The following is a 17,225-nucleotide window of genomic DNA, read 5'->3' as shown; positions in this document are numbered from 1 at the left end:
ATCTACCTTTTAAGGTACTAATATGTACCATTAAGGGGTGAGCAAGGTACAAAGATGTACCTTTTCTCTTTTGTACCTTAGGGTACCGCCCCAGTGACAGCACTGTAGGCCTACCTTTTTTTCTGAGAGTGCATGATTACTAATAAGCCTACTATACTGCTACTGATAATAATTATATTTTAACTTTTTATAGTGCTTCCAGTCAGTGCTCATTACAACATAGTACAGACACAATAATAGCGAAGCTCAAGCCCTGTAACAGTCATCAGCTCACTCATCCTCAGCACTACACTTCTCATAATCTTCTTTTTTTCACCACCTGCACACACAAAAGGCACTAAAGACATTGTCACAAAGACCATCTCACTACAGTTATTCTACAATCATTTTATTAAGCCAAGAGAATAGTTTTTGTGCACAAAAAAACAACAACTAAATAATGACTTATATAGTAATGCCTAATTTTAAATTAGGCATTACTAATAATAAGTCGTTATTTAGTTTAAATTTTTTGCATACATAAACTATTCTCGCCGCTTCATAAAATAATTGTAGAACCACTAATGAGATGGATTTATGTAACAACGTCTTTAGTGGCTTTTATGGGTCTTGAGAGAGGAAATGTCATTGTTGCCAGTTGAGGGCTTTCTGAGCCATCGGATTCCAACAAAAACATCTTCATTTGTGTTCAGAAGACGAACAGAGGTCTTATGGGTGTCGAACGACATGAGGGTAAGTAATTAATGACAGAATTTTAATTTTTGGGTGAACTAACCCTTTAAGCAGTCACCTTCCTCCTCACAAGTGTTTGGTCTTCTCTACAATGCGCGCAACTCCTACTGCAACACTTACCTGAGACACACTTACCTGAGGCCTTGTCCATACATGGGTATTTTTATAACCAGAGTTTTTCCTCCTCTGTTTGATAAAAGAATTGCATCCACACAAGCACGGTTTTAAAAAATCTGTCCACATAAAAACACAAAAACACGCTATAGGCTGCAAGATTTCTACATATTGTCCCATTCACGCCACAACGATGCACTGAGGGATGCCATGGACTTGGTGGAACCCTTACAAGTCACTTTACTTTGGACTCAGCGACAGGTCTATACAGGGCAGGCCCCACAAGGACTGTATAGGCTAGTTTTACATACTCACTTGCCATACTATTTTATATTATTGGATTATGGCACCTCTGTTCTGCAATACAATGAGATAAGCGCTGTTATTAGTTATTAAAAGCTACGTCCACCATTGGATAGACTCGACTCGAGTAAACAAAAGAGATAACGGCACACAATCTAACGTCAAGCAAAGGAGAGAACGGCGCACAGTTCGACTTTACTAGCCGAAATCTCTGGTTTCACCATCTAGCCTACATGACAACACTGTAACCCCTGGCCAGAATTTAAAAAAAAAGTCCGGTTTCAGTAACCGGATACTGCGTTTGCATGTGAACGAACAGCCAAACCACATAGAAAGAGCTGCGGTTTTGAAAATTCCTGTGTTTGTGTGGACAGGAGACACTTACCTGCTCGTGTCGTCCTATCTTCTGTCATCTGTCTCCAACTGCCAGCCTCGAGGATCCTCTTGATCAGCCATCATCTCCAGTTAAACTCCATTAGGCCTAACCCAGAACACGCAAGTTACCCGCAGTCAACCATCCGTAATTGATCAGTGTTCAGACTCACCCGTGCTTCTCCTGCTTCACTTCCAACCTCTGTATTTATAAATATAAATAGTGTTATCTGATTTCACTCACTCTCTCTGTTCCCTTCTGTTGCCCCTATAACAGTATCAGCAATGACTAGGGTGGAAATATAAACAAAACCTGTTTAAGTTTCAGTTTGAGCTAACTCAAACAGGTTTCGTTACTTGTTTATATTTCCACATATAGCAGTCATTGGGTTGTACCAGGGTTATATATATATATATATATATATATATATATATATATATATATATATATATATATATATATATATATATATATATATATATATATGGCGAATTGGGATGCAGCATTTATCTTGCTCCTATGTTGGGGTGTGGAGTCAGATTCAACAGCATACAATTTTGCATCTCTCACTTGTATGCTGATTTGATTTAACACAGTAATGCATTTTAAGAATTAATTCTATTTACAGCAACTTTAGTTCCCATTTCTTGGATTTCCGATCAGGTCATTTTTACCTCGTAAAGGTAAGTTCCTCTCTGCGAGGAACAATATGCCGTCCAGCACCCTGGTTTTGTATAGATTGTTTTTTCAAAAAAAATTATAAAATAAAGATAAAAATATAATAAAAAATATAAAATAATCCAATTATGCAATTATGGCATATAACAGAAACGGAAAAATTTTCGAGCTGTTAAAACCAGAAGTGAATACATTTTGAAAGTGTGTCAAACCACTGTTGACCCAAAAAACATCATGCTGGAACCCCCCCTCCCCTCACGAGAGAAACATTTGCTGTACTTATCAGTGCTACTAACAAACAGACCATTTGCATCTTACTGGTATGTATCGTATATCTTTCAATATATGACATTTTTTATTTTAAGTTAAAAATTGTATGTTATATATGAATGTGCTGTTTTATAAAGTCTTATTAAGTTTTTAACATTTCATTTATTTACAACGAATACACATTTTTAGGAGAACAAATGTACACAAAACAATACTGATTGCCATTATGTATGTATGTGGATGTATGAACGTGTTCTCTCTTCCCAGATAAAATCAAATATGGAAATGTCAGGTGAGTTTGTTAAGGGTGGGTGTTAAGGGTGGTTCTGATTGTTTGACTACAACAAACACGGTGTGGATTCAGACTATGGCTTTAACTCATTACAGAAATAACACACTTTAAAAGAATACATGCAAATCTAATGTAATGTTTTTGGATATTTAATTACATGTTATTTACAATTAAAAGAAAAAGTTTTGAAGTTTAAATTTAAATGCTGAACTTTTTTAAACCACTTAAAGTACTTTAGTAAATTTTTTATATGTAATTTCATTATTACCTTTATTGTCTTTGAAGTTTGGTTAAAGTTTGTGGTCAAATGTACTGACAAGCATTTATAGTAAACTAAAATGTAATTTATCCTTCTCAAAAAAATTGCATAATGTGATAAAGTTAATTATTTTCCACAATGTAATAATAATAATAAAAAAAACTTTCATATATTTTAGATTCATTGCACACCAACTGAAATATTTCCGGTCTTTAATTGTTTTAATACTGATGATTTTGGCATACAGCTCATGAAAACGTCTCGGTTACGTATGTAACCCTAGTTCCCTGAGGGAACGAGACGCTGCGTCGAAACGCTGTGAGAACGCCTCTGCGTTAATGCGTCGTGAAGCGCCTGTAGAACCATTCCATCGGAAAAAAGATCGATCATCGGCGTGATGACGTCATCGACCGGAAGCTATAAAGCGTCCGTGAAAACAAACAGGAACTAACTTCTGATAAAGCCTGAAGTAAGTGATCACGGACACGCCGGGAGTATGGCAGAGCGACGCAGCATCTCGTTTCCTCAGGGAACTAGGGTTACATACGTAACCGAGACGTTCCCTTTCGGGGAACTCGAGCTGCATTGAAACGCTGTGAGAACGCTTATATCCACATCGCCATAGGACCAAGTGTCTCGTATGTGTGAAGCCGAAGCGCACACGGTTACGAGAGTACCTGCGCCCCAACAGTAGATGCCAGATCTAACTCGTAGAACCTGACGAAGGTTAGCGGAGACGACCAGCCGGCCGCATTGCAGATATCATGGAGGGAAGCCCCCGACAAAAGTGCTTTAGAAGCAGCCATACCCCTGGTAGAATGCGCCCGGACAGCCAGTGGAGACGGCTGCCCGGCCGCCTCGTAAGCAAGTGAGATGGCCTCGACCACCCACTTGCTCATTCTCTGCTTGGATACTACTGCTTGGAAACAGACGAATAACTGATCGGTCTTTCTCCACAGGGCAGCTCTGTGGACATAAGTATCTAACGCCCTAACAGGGCACAGCAGATTTAATCTTTCCTGGTCTGACGTCGTGAACGGAGGAGGACAGAAGGCTTGGAGAGGAATGGGGCCCCGTGGGCTCGTAGGAACCTTGGGGACGTAACCCGGCCTGGGATGTAGAAAGGCCTTCACCATCCCCGGCGCAAACTCTAGACATGAGGGCCCTACTGACAGGGACTGAATATCTCCTATTCTTTTGAGAGACGATATGGCCAAAAGAAAGATAGTTTTTAGGGTGAGGAACTTGTCCGAAACCTCCTCTAAGGGTTCGAACGGCGGCCCGGACAAGCCCCTCAAAACAATGGCCAAGTCCCATGCTGGGACCCTTGAGTGCATAGCCGGCCTCAACCTTAAAGTACCACGGAGGAAGCGTGTAATCAGAGGGTGTCTTCCCAAAGACACTCCACCCAAAGGGATGTGGAAGGCACCCAAGGCCGCCACGTACACCTTTATTGTGGAGGGGGTCAACCCTGCCGAGAACCTAGCCTGCAGAAACTCCAGCACTGTACCAACCGGGCAGTTAACTGGGTCCCACTGGCGTTCTCTGCACCATGCTGAGAAAAGTTTCCATTTCAAAGCGTACAGCTTCCTCGTGGACGGAGCTCTGGAGTGAAGGATGGTCTCAACGACCTCGGCCGAGAGACCTTCCTCTATGAGCCTGGCCCCCTCAGAGGCCAAGCCCATAGTTTCCACATCTCCGGGCGTGGGTGCAGGAATCTCCCGCCTGCCTGAGAGAGTAGATCCCTCCTGGTCGGAATCTCCATCGGAGAGCCTTCCAGGAGAGATACCAGGTCCGAAAACCATACTCTGGTTGGCCAGTACGGAGCCACCAGAAGTACTTGGGCCCCGTCCCGGCGTACCCTCTCCAGAACTCCTGGAAGCAAGACAATCGGGGGGGAAGGCGTACAGGGGTAGCCTCGGCCACTCCTGTACCATGGCATCCAACCCTAGCGGGGCTGGATGGGACAGAGAAAACCACTGCGGGCAGTGGGAATTCTCCGCCGAAGCAAAAAGATCTATCTCTGCCTTCCCATATACCTTCCATAGGAGCTCCACCACCTCTGGGTGAAGTCTCCATTCCCCGGGCCTCGGCCCCTGCCTCGACAGGCTGTCTGCTTCCTGATTCAGGACCCCCGGGATATATACTGCCCTGATTGACAGCAATTTCCCTTGGGCCCACAGGAGGATCCGATGCGCCAATTTGTCCAGCGGACGGGACCTCAGACCCCCCTGATGATTTATATAGGCGACCACCGATGTGTTGTCTGACCTGACTAACACATGGTGGCCCCTGAGGTCGGGCAGAAACTGTTTCAATGCAAGAAACACTGCGAGCATCTCTAGCCGAATGATGTTCCTGCCATAGACCCTGAGATGAGCGACCACTCATGGTCGCCCCCCAGCCCGTGAGAGAGGCATCTGTCGTTAGCGTTACGCGACGAACATGAGCCCCTAACACGGGACCCTGAGATAGAAACCCCGGGTTTTTCCACATGACCAGAGCACGTAGGCATCGCCGCGTGACTTTGATCGTGCAGAGCGGATTTCCCCTCGGGGAGAACCCCTTTGTTTTGAGCCATCACTGCAGTGGCCTCATGTACAGTAGGCCAAGAGGTATTACGTTGGACGCTGCTGCCATGAGACCTAACAGTTTCTGGAACTGTTTCACAGTGACGGCCCGGTCTAGCTTCTGCTCTTTGACTGCTGCCAGGATCGATGCTATGCGTGTTGGTGATAATTGCGCCCGCATAATTACCGAATCCCAGTTCACACCTAGAAAAGTGGTTCTCTGAACCGGAGAAAGCACACTCTTCTTGGCGTTCAGCCTCAACCCCAACTTCGACATGTGCGCGAGAACAGCATCTCGATGCTGAACCGCCATCTGCTCTGTATTCGCTAGAATCAGCCAGTCGTCGATATAATTCAGTATGCGGATGCCCTGCAGACGCAACGGCGCCAGAGCTGCATCCACACACTTGGTGAATGTGCGGGGTGACAGTGCTAGACCAAAAGGAAGTACTCGATATTGGTATGCCTCTCCCCTGAAGGCAAACCTGAGGAACTTTCTGTGATGTGGAAGGATGGAGACATGAAAATACGCATCTTTGAGGTCTATGGTGACAAACCAATCCTCCAGTTTGATTTGCGACACAATCTGTCTGAGTGTGAGCATCTTGAACTTGAGCTTGGCCACTGAGCGATTTAATAGACACAGATCTAATATCGGGTGTAAGCCCCCATCCTTCTTTGGCACGATGAAGTAACGGCTGTAAAACCCAGACTCCCTGCCGGGAGGAGGAACCCTTTCTATAGCCCCCTTTTGCAGGAGTGTATCTACTTCCTGTACCATTACCAGAGCCTGCTCCGGGCCCACCTCTGTAGGTCGGACACCGCTGAAAGGAGGTGGCCGCCTTTTGAATTGAATGGCGTACCCCCTTCCGATTATCTGCAGGACCCAACGAGATATGTTCGATAGACGTTTCCACTCGTCTAGAAAATCTACTAAGGGAACCAGCCTCTCGAGGCTGGCCTCTGGTGTACTTTGAGCAACAAGCACAGTGCCCTGAAGCGGCGGACCGGCAGGGAACGACTGACTTGACTGCTCGGGGGACCGACTGCGCCCCGGCATTGCGGCGGGGTTGGCAGCACAGCCCCCAGAGGGTGCCGCAGGGAAACGGGTACCGTTGGCAGGGGTAAACACCGTTTCCCTACGGGGGGAACCACCCTCAGCGTCCTGATGCTTCTGGCGTCAGGAACGCTTCGACGAGGCCTTCTTGGCGATCAGGACTGTCCTCAGATCAGCCCTGCCCCTCGAAGGCCTCGTCTGAGAGCGCCGCCCTTTGTCCCCGCGCTGAGGGGGAGTTTGGGTGGCGACACTCTACTTTTGTTTTGCCCTGTGCGAGGCGCTCGTACTCGGCTTGGGCTGCTTGATGTCAGCAGCAGCCCCAGGGACCTGGACCCGGAGAGGGAGGAACTGCTTGAGCGCCGCAGCTTGCTTTTTCGACTCCTGGAACCTCTCGGTGACAGTATGGACTGCGTCACCGAAGAGGCCTCCAGGAGAAAGCGGCGCATCAAGCAGAAAGGCTTTCTCCCTCTCCTTGATGTCTGTGGGGTTTAACCAGAGATGCCTCTCTGTGGCCACCAGGGCTGCCATAGAGCGACCACACATCTGGCCGTCTCCTTGGTGGCCCGGAGAGCTAGATCAGCGGATGAACGCAACTCTGTAATTATATCTCCCCCCACGACATCACTACTGTCCAGATCCCTCAGCAGGTCAGCCTGGTATGCCTGCACGATTGCCATCGTGTGCAGGCATGCAGCCGCCTGACCCGCTGCCGAGTACGCTTTGCCCACCAGCGCCGACGTTGTTTTTAAAGGTCTGGTGGGCAAAGTCGGGGCTTTAAGGGACGATGCCGAGGAAGGCGAGAGATGGCTCGCGAGCGTCTCCTCAACCTTTGGCATCGCCCCATAACCATACTGTTTCAGCCCAGCGATGTTACTGTAGACCGAAGTCTGTGGGCTGAAAACACGATATGATGCCGGTCTCTTCCATGACCTTGCCACCTCAGTGTGCAAGTCATGAAAGAAAGGCAAGCCCCGTCGCTGAGGTTCTGAGGCGCGAGAAGGCAGGAATCTTTCGTCTAATTTACTTGTACGTTTTCTTCCTGCCTCATATCTCTCGGCTGGCCAGTCGATGTTAAGCCTGGCCACCGCTCGCGTCAGAACCTCAACGAGCTCCTCGCATGCAGGGGACTGAAGTGGCGAGTCTTCAGTCTCGATGCTTTCAACGTCCACCTCCTCGGAGCTGGACAGTTGAAGCACCGGCGACTCTCTCGGGGGGGAAGAAACCGCCATGCGTGCTTCCATGCCCCGAGAAGAGCCGCTGGATGGTGCAGGTGAGGGCAGAGATAAGGCAGCGCCCGTCTCTAACCCCTCTGCAACATCCAATTGTGATCCCCACGACTGCAGCCTCCGCTCCGCCTCGGCGGCAGCGGGACCAGAGCCGCGGGGAACATGAGCCGAGGTACCCTCCTCGAAGAGTGCCCGGTGGGAGCGCAGCGTTTTCAAAGGTAACTTCTCGCAATGCTCACAAGCAGCCCCCTCGAGGGCTGCCTGGGCATGCTGCGCTCCCAAGCAGGCAACACAGAGAGAGTGTGTATCCCCACCCGTGATGTAGCGTGGGCAGGGATGAACACACTTCCTGAAATTGCTGCTTTCACTCGCCATAATCTATCTATTTATTTTCTCTTTTTTTGTAAATATATGGAATATTTAACAAAAGGGTGGAAAATCTCTTGCAATAGACAGACAAAAACACCAAATAGACAGACAGGTTCACACAGATCGCTTGCTGAAGGCTCAGAAGCTAGTTCCTGTTTGTTTTCATGGATGCTTTATAGCTTCCGGTCGATGACGTCATCACACCGACGATCAATATTTTTTCCGATGGAATGGTTCTACAGGCGCTTCACGATGCATTAACGCAGAGGCATTCTCACAGCGTTTCGACGCAGCTCGAGTTCCCCGAAAGGGAACCCAAAATTCAATCTAAAAAAAATTGCGTATTTCATCCGACCAATACAAGAAAAGTGTTTTTAATACAAAAAAAGTCAACCTTCAAATAATTATGTTCAGTTAAGCACTCAATACTTGGTCTGGAATCCTTTTGCAGAAATGACTCAATGCGACGTGGCATGGAGGCAATCAGCCTGTGGCACTGCTGAGGTGTTATGGAGGCCCAGGATGCTATATATTTAAAATGTTAAAATATGAATCTTAAGTTTTCATAAACCTGATTGAATTGTGTAGGAATGATGACATCTATTTTGATTAGCAATACACAAGATTTCAAATCATTTGTTTTACAAAAGTGTATGATACATGTCTATTTATGCTCCACTAGAGGACACCGCAATGATACCCTGCCCAGACCCGTACCACTTTCCTTGTCATCTGGAGACCTTGACCATGGTCAGATAAGACTGGATATGTTTATTATTAATAAGATGTTTATCATTAAGCATGGTGCACACTGTATGATTTATAATAGTCCTTCATACCTGTTCCTTGTCAGACTGTACAGACATGATCCCAATCGTAAGCCTGTCACACTGACAGTGTCATTATATCAGTTGTCATTAATGTCAGACTGTACAGTAAGATGTGTTAAAAACGGACGGATGTAAGAAGACTCAGCTAGAGTTGACATTATCTATCCATGACATGTTTGACGACGTGAGCTACATTTCCATGCGGGATAGAAATGGTGGCTATAGCAAACAAAAACAATCTTTAGCAATAATTTTGATCTTAAAAAGAAAACTGGAGACTGTGTGTAGAGCAAGTGCTGTTTTATTGTTGTCCCACTAATTGCGTCATCAGGTTCCGTGTTCCTATTCAGAAGTTCACACTTACAAATCAGTCAGAATAAATTGTTTGCGTATTTGGCAAGCTGTCCGTGGAGAGGGCTCTGAGCTCAGTATTTGTCACAAACCTAGAGAAAGGGAGAGCGGGGCACAACCTAAAACTTTTTGACTTTCTCCATTTTGTGTCAATCCACTTGGGGATATGAGGGTTTATTTTTCAATGCAGACCAATGTTCAATCTTAAATTGAGCTTGGTCTGATGATAGCCAGACAAACAGTGTATACTTGTTTCCCTTTTTTACCCCGAAAGAATGGAAGTGAAATTTGAAAACATGCCCCAGGTGGGGTGCATTGTAACTTCACCATATGACAGCTTAAAATGTTATCTGATATAATAAATAAAAACAATCCACGACAAATTAAAATATTTTGTCAATAAAATACAATTATTAAATTTTTCAAATAAAATAATGGTATTTTTTTAAGAATTAAAAATAAACTAATTTGAGTTTGACAACAAACACTTATAGCTAAATACAGCTATACAACATATAATAATCAATCATTTCTGATCATTGACTCTCAGTCATTATTCACCCTTTTCTTATGGTGTCTCAAAATAATTAATAAAAGTATAGAATATAATATCATATTTCTAATAGGGGCTCATTGTAACGTAGTGTTAAAACATGCCCAACCTGCTCAACTGGGATTTAAACCATGGATCGTGTCTTCTGCTGTTAGATCAGCACATTAAAGAACAATCTCAACAGTTAAATAACAGATATAAGATTACAATAATATTAGATTTGTCTTATTTTTTAAATAAACAGAAATGTACTTTTGCTATGGTTAAATGGATGGTCAGTGATATCTTCCAAAGCTTTTTTATTTTTTATTTTGGTGCAGTTTTTTCTCTAAAGAATTGACATGGCAACTAGTAAATAATAACAATAAGTTTCGTCATCCTTAAAGTTGCGTGTTACAAATAACCCTGCATTACGTTGTGCCTCATGTTCCCCTACTCCCCCTGTATTTCTGGCTGTGATAGGATATATGTTTTTTCTTAATGATCTCTAATGCAATTCATGCCACTGTAAAAGGTTTTTGTTGTTTTTTGTTGGTTTAACTTAAAAAAGTAAGTAACCTGGTTGCCTTAAAATTGTGAGTTTATTGAAATTTAAAATTTGAGTTGATTCAATGAAGGAAATTTGTTTAATAAATAGAAACTCAAAATACTATTATATCTGAACCACATAAAAAAAATTTGATAAATCATGAAAATAGCACTGTTTGGCATGTTTCACTGCGTCATCACAAGTTAAACACACACAATTACGCAATATGCTTACAAAATCGTTTAATAATAATTTAGTAAAGGTTGTTGAATTTCAAAAAATGTTCATTGTATTAACTCAAAATTTTAATTTCAATGAACTTAAAATTTTAAGGCAAACAGGTAACTTTTTTTCTAAATATTTTTTTTACAGTGTGGAAAGATGGCACAATTGAATATATATATATATATTAGTCATTAAGTAAATTAGCTAATTTCTTTTAAATGGAGGATTGCAGAAATGAGTACACCCTAGATTTCATTCAACAAATGTATAATATTCTAGTACTTAGTATGTCCTCCATAATTTTAAGTATCTGCTCTGATTGCTTCTTGGCATGGAGAGTACAAGTTCATGATTAATTGTCACATCTGTCCTGTTTAACTCCCGCTTTGCGATCACTGAACTTCACTATGGGAACCAGGCACTTTCACAATACTCCTCTACAACACAAGGACATTTTAGATGCTGTTAGATCTTAAATGACTGACTTGGCCTCACAAGATTTCCAGAAGTCCATGTTTCGTAAATATGGTCCTTGGAAAAGGCTAATTGGCTTCATTGTGCTTTGGCTACAGTAGCAAGTGTGGACAACAATCATGCATGTGACTTCTGCAGACTGCATCTTACTCTGTGAGATAAACACTCCGTCTCTTCATAGATTTTGCTGGCTCTGTAACACTCACTTGGAATTTCTCTCACTCTTTGCCTAGCAAAGACATTTTTTTCCCCACTCATCATTAAATTAAACCGTACAATGAAGGCTTGATTATTTCATTGGCCTTGTCAAGTCTGTTGTTTTTGAATTTCTGTTACTTCTGCTATAATTTCACACCTAAAACAATGATTTGGTAATCCTCTTGTACCACTGTCCTCTTTTATGCTAAGAAATAAGTCTCCTGACAGTTCTCTACCAAGTGGTTCAATTAGCATTAAGTTTGAGACTGATTCAGTAGGCTATAACACTTTTAATGGTCAAGCAATTACTTACTCTTAATTATTTGGTCCAACATACATATCTGTTGATCAAAAATGCCTTAAACTTACCCCAGAAAAAAATGATCTAGTTTTATTTAGCAACTTTCAGGAGAGTGTGCTCAGTTTTGCAACACAACATTTTCACACTTTGATAAGAAAATCTTATTTCCCTGAATAATTTGAACGTGCTTCTTTGGTAATTGGTCAAGCAAACCTCTTGGAACATTATATCTCTAAAGAACTCTAGCATGCCTTCTAAGTAAAGAGTAATTGCTGAATTTGTTATGTTTCAGGTTTCAGAGGGGGTGTACTCATTTACACTGTGCACTATATATATATATATATATATATATATATATATATATATATATATATATATATAGATAGATAGATAGATAGATAGATAGATAGATAGATAGATAGATAGATAGATAGATAGATAGATAGATAGATGTAGTAATTGCAGTAAAAGCAACATTGAGCTTTTGAAATGCAACACAACCACACAAAAATGACACTGATTAATAAACTTACAGAACGCAGAGTTTAATACACAGGGAATAATTAACAGAACAAAAACATGTGCTGAACTAATGAGTAATGTCATTTAACAATGAACACAGGCACAACAAGAACAAGGAAACAAAACCAAAACACACTGACAGACCAGAGTGACAGAACCAACACATTCTCACACCCAACTCGTCACATATGGACGCTTGACCAGTACCCCTTGTCGTCACTTTTCAACGAACTGGGCGTACCTTTATCGTCAATTTTCGACACGCTGGGTGCTCCGTTCATTTCAATGAGAAACCTTTGGCGTCATACACAGACGCATTTAATTCTTTGCGTTTGTACAAGCAGACATGATTTTATTAATATTTAAAGGCTACTTTTATATTTTGGAGCAACTAACCCAACTCCTACCCTAAACCTACCCATATCTAAACAATATAAAACACATACCAGGCAAATAAATGTACAGTCACAAGTATTTATTGCAAAATCTGACCAAAACAGTATAAAAGTATTAGCTCATGTTACATTCCAAGTCTTCTGATGTCCTACGATGTCTCCATGTGAAGAACAGAGTTGATCTTGATGTTTTAATCGCTGAAATGATGATCCCGCTGCCCCGTGAACGAATTCATTCATATCTCATTCAAATAATTCAAAAGACTCCTGAGCATGACGCAATCGGTCACAAGACACAGGAGAGCCAATGACATTTTACAATCAATGCTGACGTAATGACGCAATTGGTCACAAGACATATGAGAGCCAATGCAGTTTCATGAAATCTGAAGTACGGGCGGCAATATTTGAAATTTGATGTGTTTGATCATGATCTTCGGCGGATGGAGATGCTGATCGCTTTTGGGGATTTTCTTCATGCAAATCAATCGTTTGGCCTAGGAAAACGTCCCTGGTTACGAATGTAACCTTAGTTCCCTGAGAACAGGGAACGAGACGCTGCGTCAGCTGACGCTATGGGGAACGCCTCCAGCGTGACCGGTGTCTGAGCTACTATCAAACCACAGCAATCCTATTGACCGGCGACAGCCTATGATGTCATCAAGGTGCGACCAGGAAGTATATAAGGGCGCCTTGCAAACATGACACCAGCTTCTTCGTCTGAAGGGACTGTTCGCAGGCAGGCCCCGAGGCATGGCAAAAGTGACGCAGCGTCTCGTTCCCTGTTCTCAGGGAACTAAGGTTACATTCGTAACCAGGGACGTTCCCTTTCGAAAGGGAACTCGAGCTGCGTCAGCTGACGCTATGGGGAACGATATACCCACGCCGCCATGCCGAGGGGAGTGCATGCCTACTGGCAGTGACAACTGTCAGGACAAGCAAATTCAACTGAAATGCCTGAACCACTCCCCCTCTGGTCACATTAGGCTGTCAGTGACAGCATTCCCTACGGTCATAGCCCGAGCTGTGGCCTCGGGGCACCTTCATGTACCCTACCCCGGCCGCTCAAAGGCCTGGAACCAACCTGTTCAACAGAAGGGGTTCCTTTAAGGGAATGTGGCTAGGGGACCCGAGGGCGCCCCAGCCAGTCACTATTCGGGAAGAACTTCACCGAATGCCACCAGGGAGGCTTGACCTGGCGTCACTATGCGGGACGCTTCCGTCTGCCAGCCCAGTCTGTTAACAACAGAGCCTCTGGAAACTCGCCTCTGGAGAGGCATCAAGCTGAGGGACTGCGAACTGGCAGTGTCCGCCTCAGGCCGGAACTCAGAGACGGGCTATCCTGGAGAACAGCGCTCAGCGTAGTGCTTTCCCACCCTTGCTAGCGAGGGGAGTCAGCTGCTCGATCCTAGGATCTACCGAGCACATACATTACAGGGGTGCTCAGGAGGCCTGAGAAGGCCTACAGGCTGATCTCACAGGGAGGCCCCGAGGGGCCTACGACCAACTGACCAGGCCCAGGCGGCCGTAAGCTCACAGACAACCCTCCTAAGAGGGGAGCTCTTAAGCCTGCCTGGTAGGTACCATGCTGTAGGCAACCTATGCAAGTCCCTGTCCTGTAAGGACCGCATAGCAGCAGTGTAAACTCGTCGTGCTAGAGTATGCGCCCGCCATCAGGTGCTGCCGGCTAGGACCGAAGCCTGATGGCAGGAACCACTAGCTGTCAGCTTGAGCCAGTTATGTGTCTCTGTCCAAGGAACTCATTTCCCCTGGGAGGCCCCGCAGGGCCTACTACTGGCCAGGCTACTCGTAGCCGGCACTGAGACCAGGGAACGACCTCAGGGAGGCCTGGTGAGACCTGCTACCTGATAGCAGATCATGCTAGCCGCCCTGGCTAGCAACCATGCTCACTGTCATAGGAACCGGGAACCGGGGCTCACCCTCCGGGAGGCCTAGCGAGGCCTAATCCCTGTCACCCAGTGGCCGAGGCCCTGGACCACCCCCTCAGGGGAAGCCAGATGAGGCCTGCTGCAACCCAGCAGGCCCTCCGGGAGGCCTGGTGAGGCCTGCTACCTGCCATCTGGTGACTGGAGCCCAGGAACTGTTATCCAGCGCTAGTTCCCTGGAGTACCCCCTCAGGGGAAGCCAGATGAGGCCTGCTGCATCCCAGCAGGCCCTCAGGGAGGCCCCGCGAGGCCTACTACCTATCATCCAGTGACTGAAGCCCAGGAACGACCCCTTGGGGGAAGCCAGACGAGGCTTACTGCTACCACAGCAGGCCCTCAGGGAGGCCTGGTGAGGCCTACTACCTGCCGTCTAACACCTGAAGCACGGGAATACCCCCTCAAGGGAAGCCCGGCAAGGCCTGCTGCACCCCAGCAGGCCCTCAGGGAGGCCTAGGGAGGCCTACTAACTGGGCTTGTAGCCATGCCAGCGACGAATGCTCGCTGGCAGGTCGGATGAATGCTGGCCGCTCCAAGTCGGGCTGACAGTGGCTGTCTGCTTGGCTGACGAAGACCTAGACATCCAGTTACCACCTGGGGAATCACCCCAGGGAGGCCATGATGGTCCTGCTTGTCGACGAGGTACTGCTGAAGCCGACATCGTCGGGGATATTCCTCCCAGGCGCACATTGGCCCGATGTCGCGACTCACCCGCAAGGAGGCCTGCTGAGGCCTCCTGCTCAGAGTCCACTGCCAGGACTGCCCAAGCTGGCTGCTCACAGCCAGCTGGTAGCCCATGCCCCTCCCGGGGCTGGCTTCATCCCGGAGGCTCACGGGGTCCTCCATGCGATGACGCAGTCCCATCCGGCAGTGCCTACAGACATAGCCTAAACACATTGCCAAAAGCAGTGTACTCAGCAGAAAGTACCTAGACCCTCAAAGCGAGGGGAGTACAACTTACGTCACCTGCGTCAGGGCGGCCGCTCTTCCTTCATGCAGCGGCCTACCGTTCACGCTAGGGCGTCAGCCATGGCAATGCTTCGGCTTCCAGGGGAGCATCTGACCGAACCATTACGAAGCACGCAGGTTGCGAGTGCAGCTCAACCCGAGCCCTAAAAGGTGGAGCAGAAGACACAGAGCAGAGGGCAAAAAATATTCACAAATATGCTACCCACCGGCCCAACATCCTCCAGGATGGGGCCAGGGGCCGCCAGAAGGTGGCAGCCACAACAAGCTCTGGAAAGCGGGGTTTTCGCAAAACTAGCCCACCTGCGTACAAGCGTGGGACACCAAACCCCGCCCCACAACCACTGGCTAAGTTGCTGTTCATTCTGCTTCACACCAACCTGCATTACTAAAAACCCCAAAACGCAGAGAAGGGGGCGGGCCTTGGCCGGACGACTCTAATGTAAGAGGAGGCTGACTAGGGATGCGAAAGAAAATGCCCTGCAATATTCAAACCAAAGGGCCTCGGGCGATAATTACTTTCCTTCTTTGGAAAGAAATGCCCCCCATCCCGCAAAAGCCTAGGCCAACCGATGCAGTGGCCCGGAGAGGGCCAGCCTACATAAGAGTATTATACGCGGCTCGGGGGAGCGAAAAAACCTCAATAATACTCCGTCCAAGCCCTGCGAGGCTAGACATAAATCTGTAGTTCGTGCGTAAGCCTAAACTCACCCTCCCGTCTATGAAATTCCACGAGGGGCAACGTTGACTGCTTTACCCTGGGGTGGCTAAGAGCTTCCTGTTTGACTAGGAGAGCACACTCGCCTAAAACAACAGCCCATTCCTACAAGAATGAGCGGTTGCCTCAATACTGCTTCATCACACAGAGAGAAGGCAAAAAAACTGTTCGCACAGCTGTACATACAATGGCGGCTATTCTCTCCTAGCAAAGCTAGCTCTAGACATACCACATAACGGCATCTAAAAAATCGTTCTAGCCACCGGACAGGGGAACTACAGGGCCCTATGGTGTCCTCCATCGATACCGTGATCCCCAAACCCTTGGCGGGGAGCATGAAGTCTCACACAACATAAATAATAAATGTTTCCCTCGCAAGGGGGACTTACCAGCTCGCCTCCTGCGCGACGATATCCACACATAAGTTTTACTCACAGTATGCATGTTTAGGAGCGCAACCGCCTGAGGGTGCACTTCTCACAGCCCAGCCAGGCGGGGTCTAGAGTATCATCGTCATGGCCCCCCTCAGGGCCGGATGTAAGAAGCGCCTGGGGAAAAAATGAAGAAGAGCAGTAAATGAGATGTAATTCTTAACTCACCCACCTAAGGGAGAGATATTTCATTCACGCCAACAGCGCTGTGATACTATTCCTCTTATGTGGGAGTCCGCCTCTTTGCGCCCCGCCCTTAACCGCGGGGAGCATGAGAGGCGATGTTGGCACTCAGGCCCCGTCACTGGTCCGTATACCGTGACGCCTCCCGCCTGCCTGGGACCCGGATCTCAGCGGTGTGCGGGTCCTCGGACACCACCACCCGCGCTTCTGTGACACTGGCCCTCAGGCCCTGCTATCGCTGATATGGCGCACAGCTGCGCCGCGGGTCAGGGTATTTTCCCTGATTGAGATCCCTCAGCAGGTCTTCCCAGTACACTTGCAACACCGACACGGCGTAAAAGTAGCACCAGGCTGACCCGCTGC

At 46.4% G+C, this 17,225-nt stretch overlaps 1 protein-coding gene across 1 annotated transcript in view; it reads left to right on the top strand.

Annotated features, from left to right (window-relative positions):
* Positions 1 to 726: 726 nt before the first annotated feature.
* Positions 727 to 17,225, top strand: part of LOC137089809 (phospholipid scramblase 1-like) — a 29,369-nt gene continuing 12,870 nt past the window's right edge. The window contains exon 1 of the mRNA XM_067453383.1: positions 727 to 732. Within this exon, the coding sequence (XP_067309484.1) occupies positions 727 to 732 (6 nt within the window). The remainder of the gene's footprint in view (positions 733 to 17,225) is intronic.

Source organism: Pseudorasbora parva, chromosome 9 (assembly GCF_024679245.1).
Source record: "Pseudorasbora parva isolate DD20220531a chromosome 9, ASM2467924v1, whole genome shotgun sequence".
In the NCBI taxonomy this organism is placed as follows: Eukaryota; Metazoa; Chordata; class Actinopteri; order Cypriniformes; family Gobionidae; genus Pseudorasbora; species Pseudorasbora parva.
The sequence above is the reverse complement of the archived record's forward strand: the minus strand, read 5'-3'. Positions and strand labels throughout refer to the sequence as shown.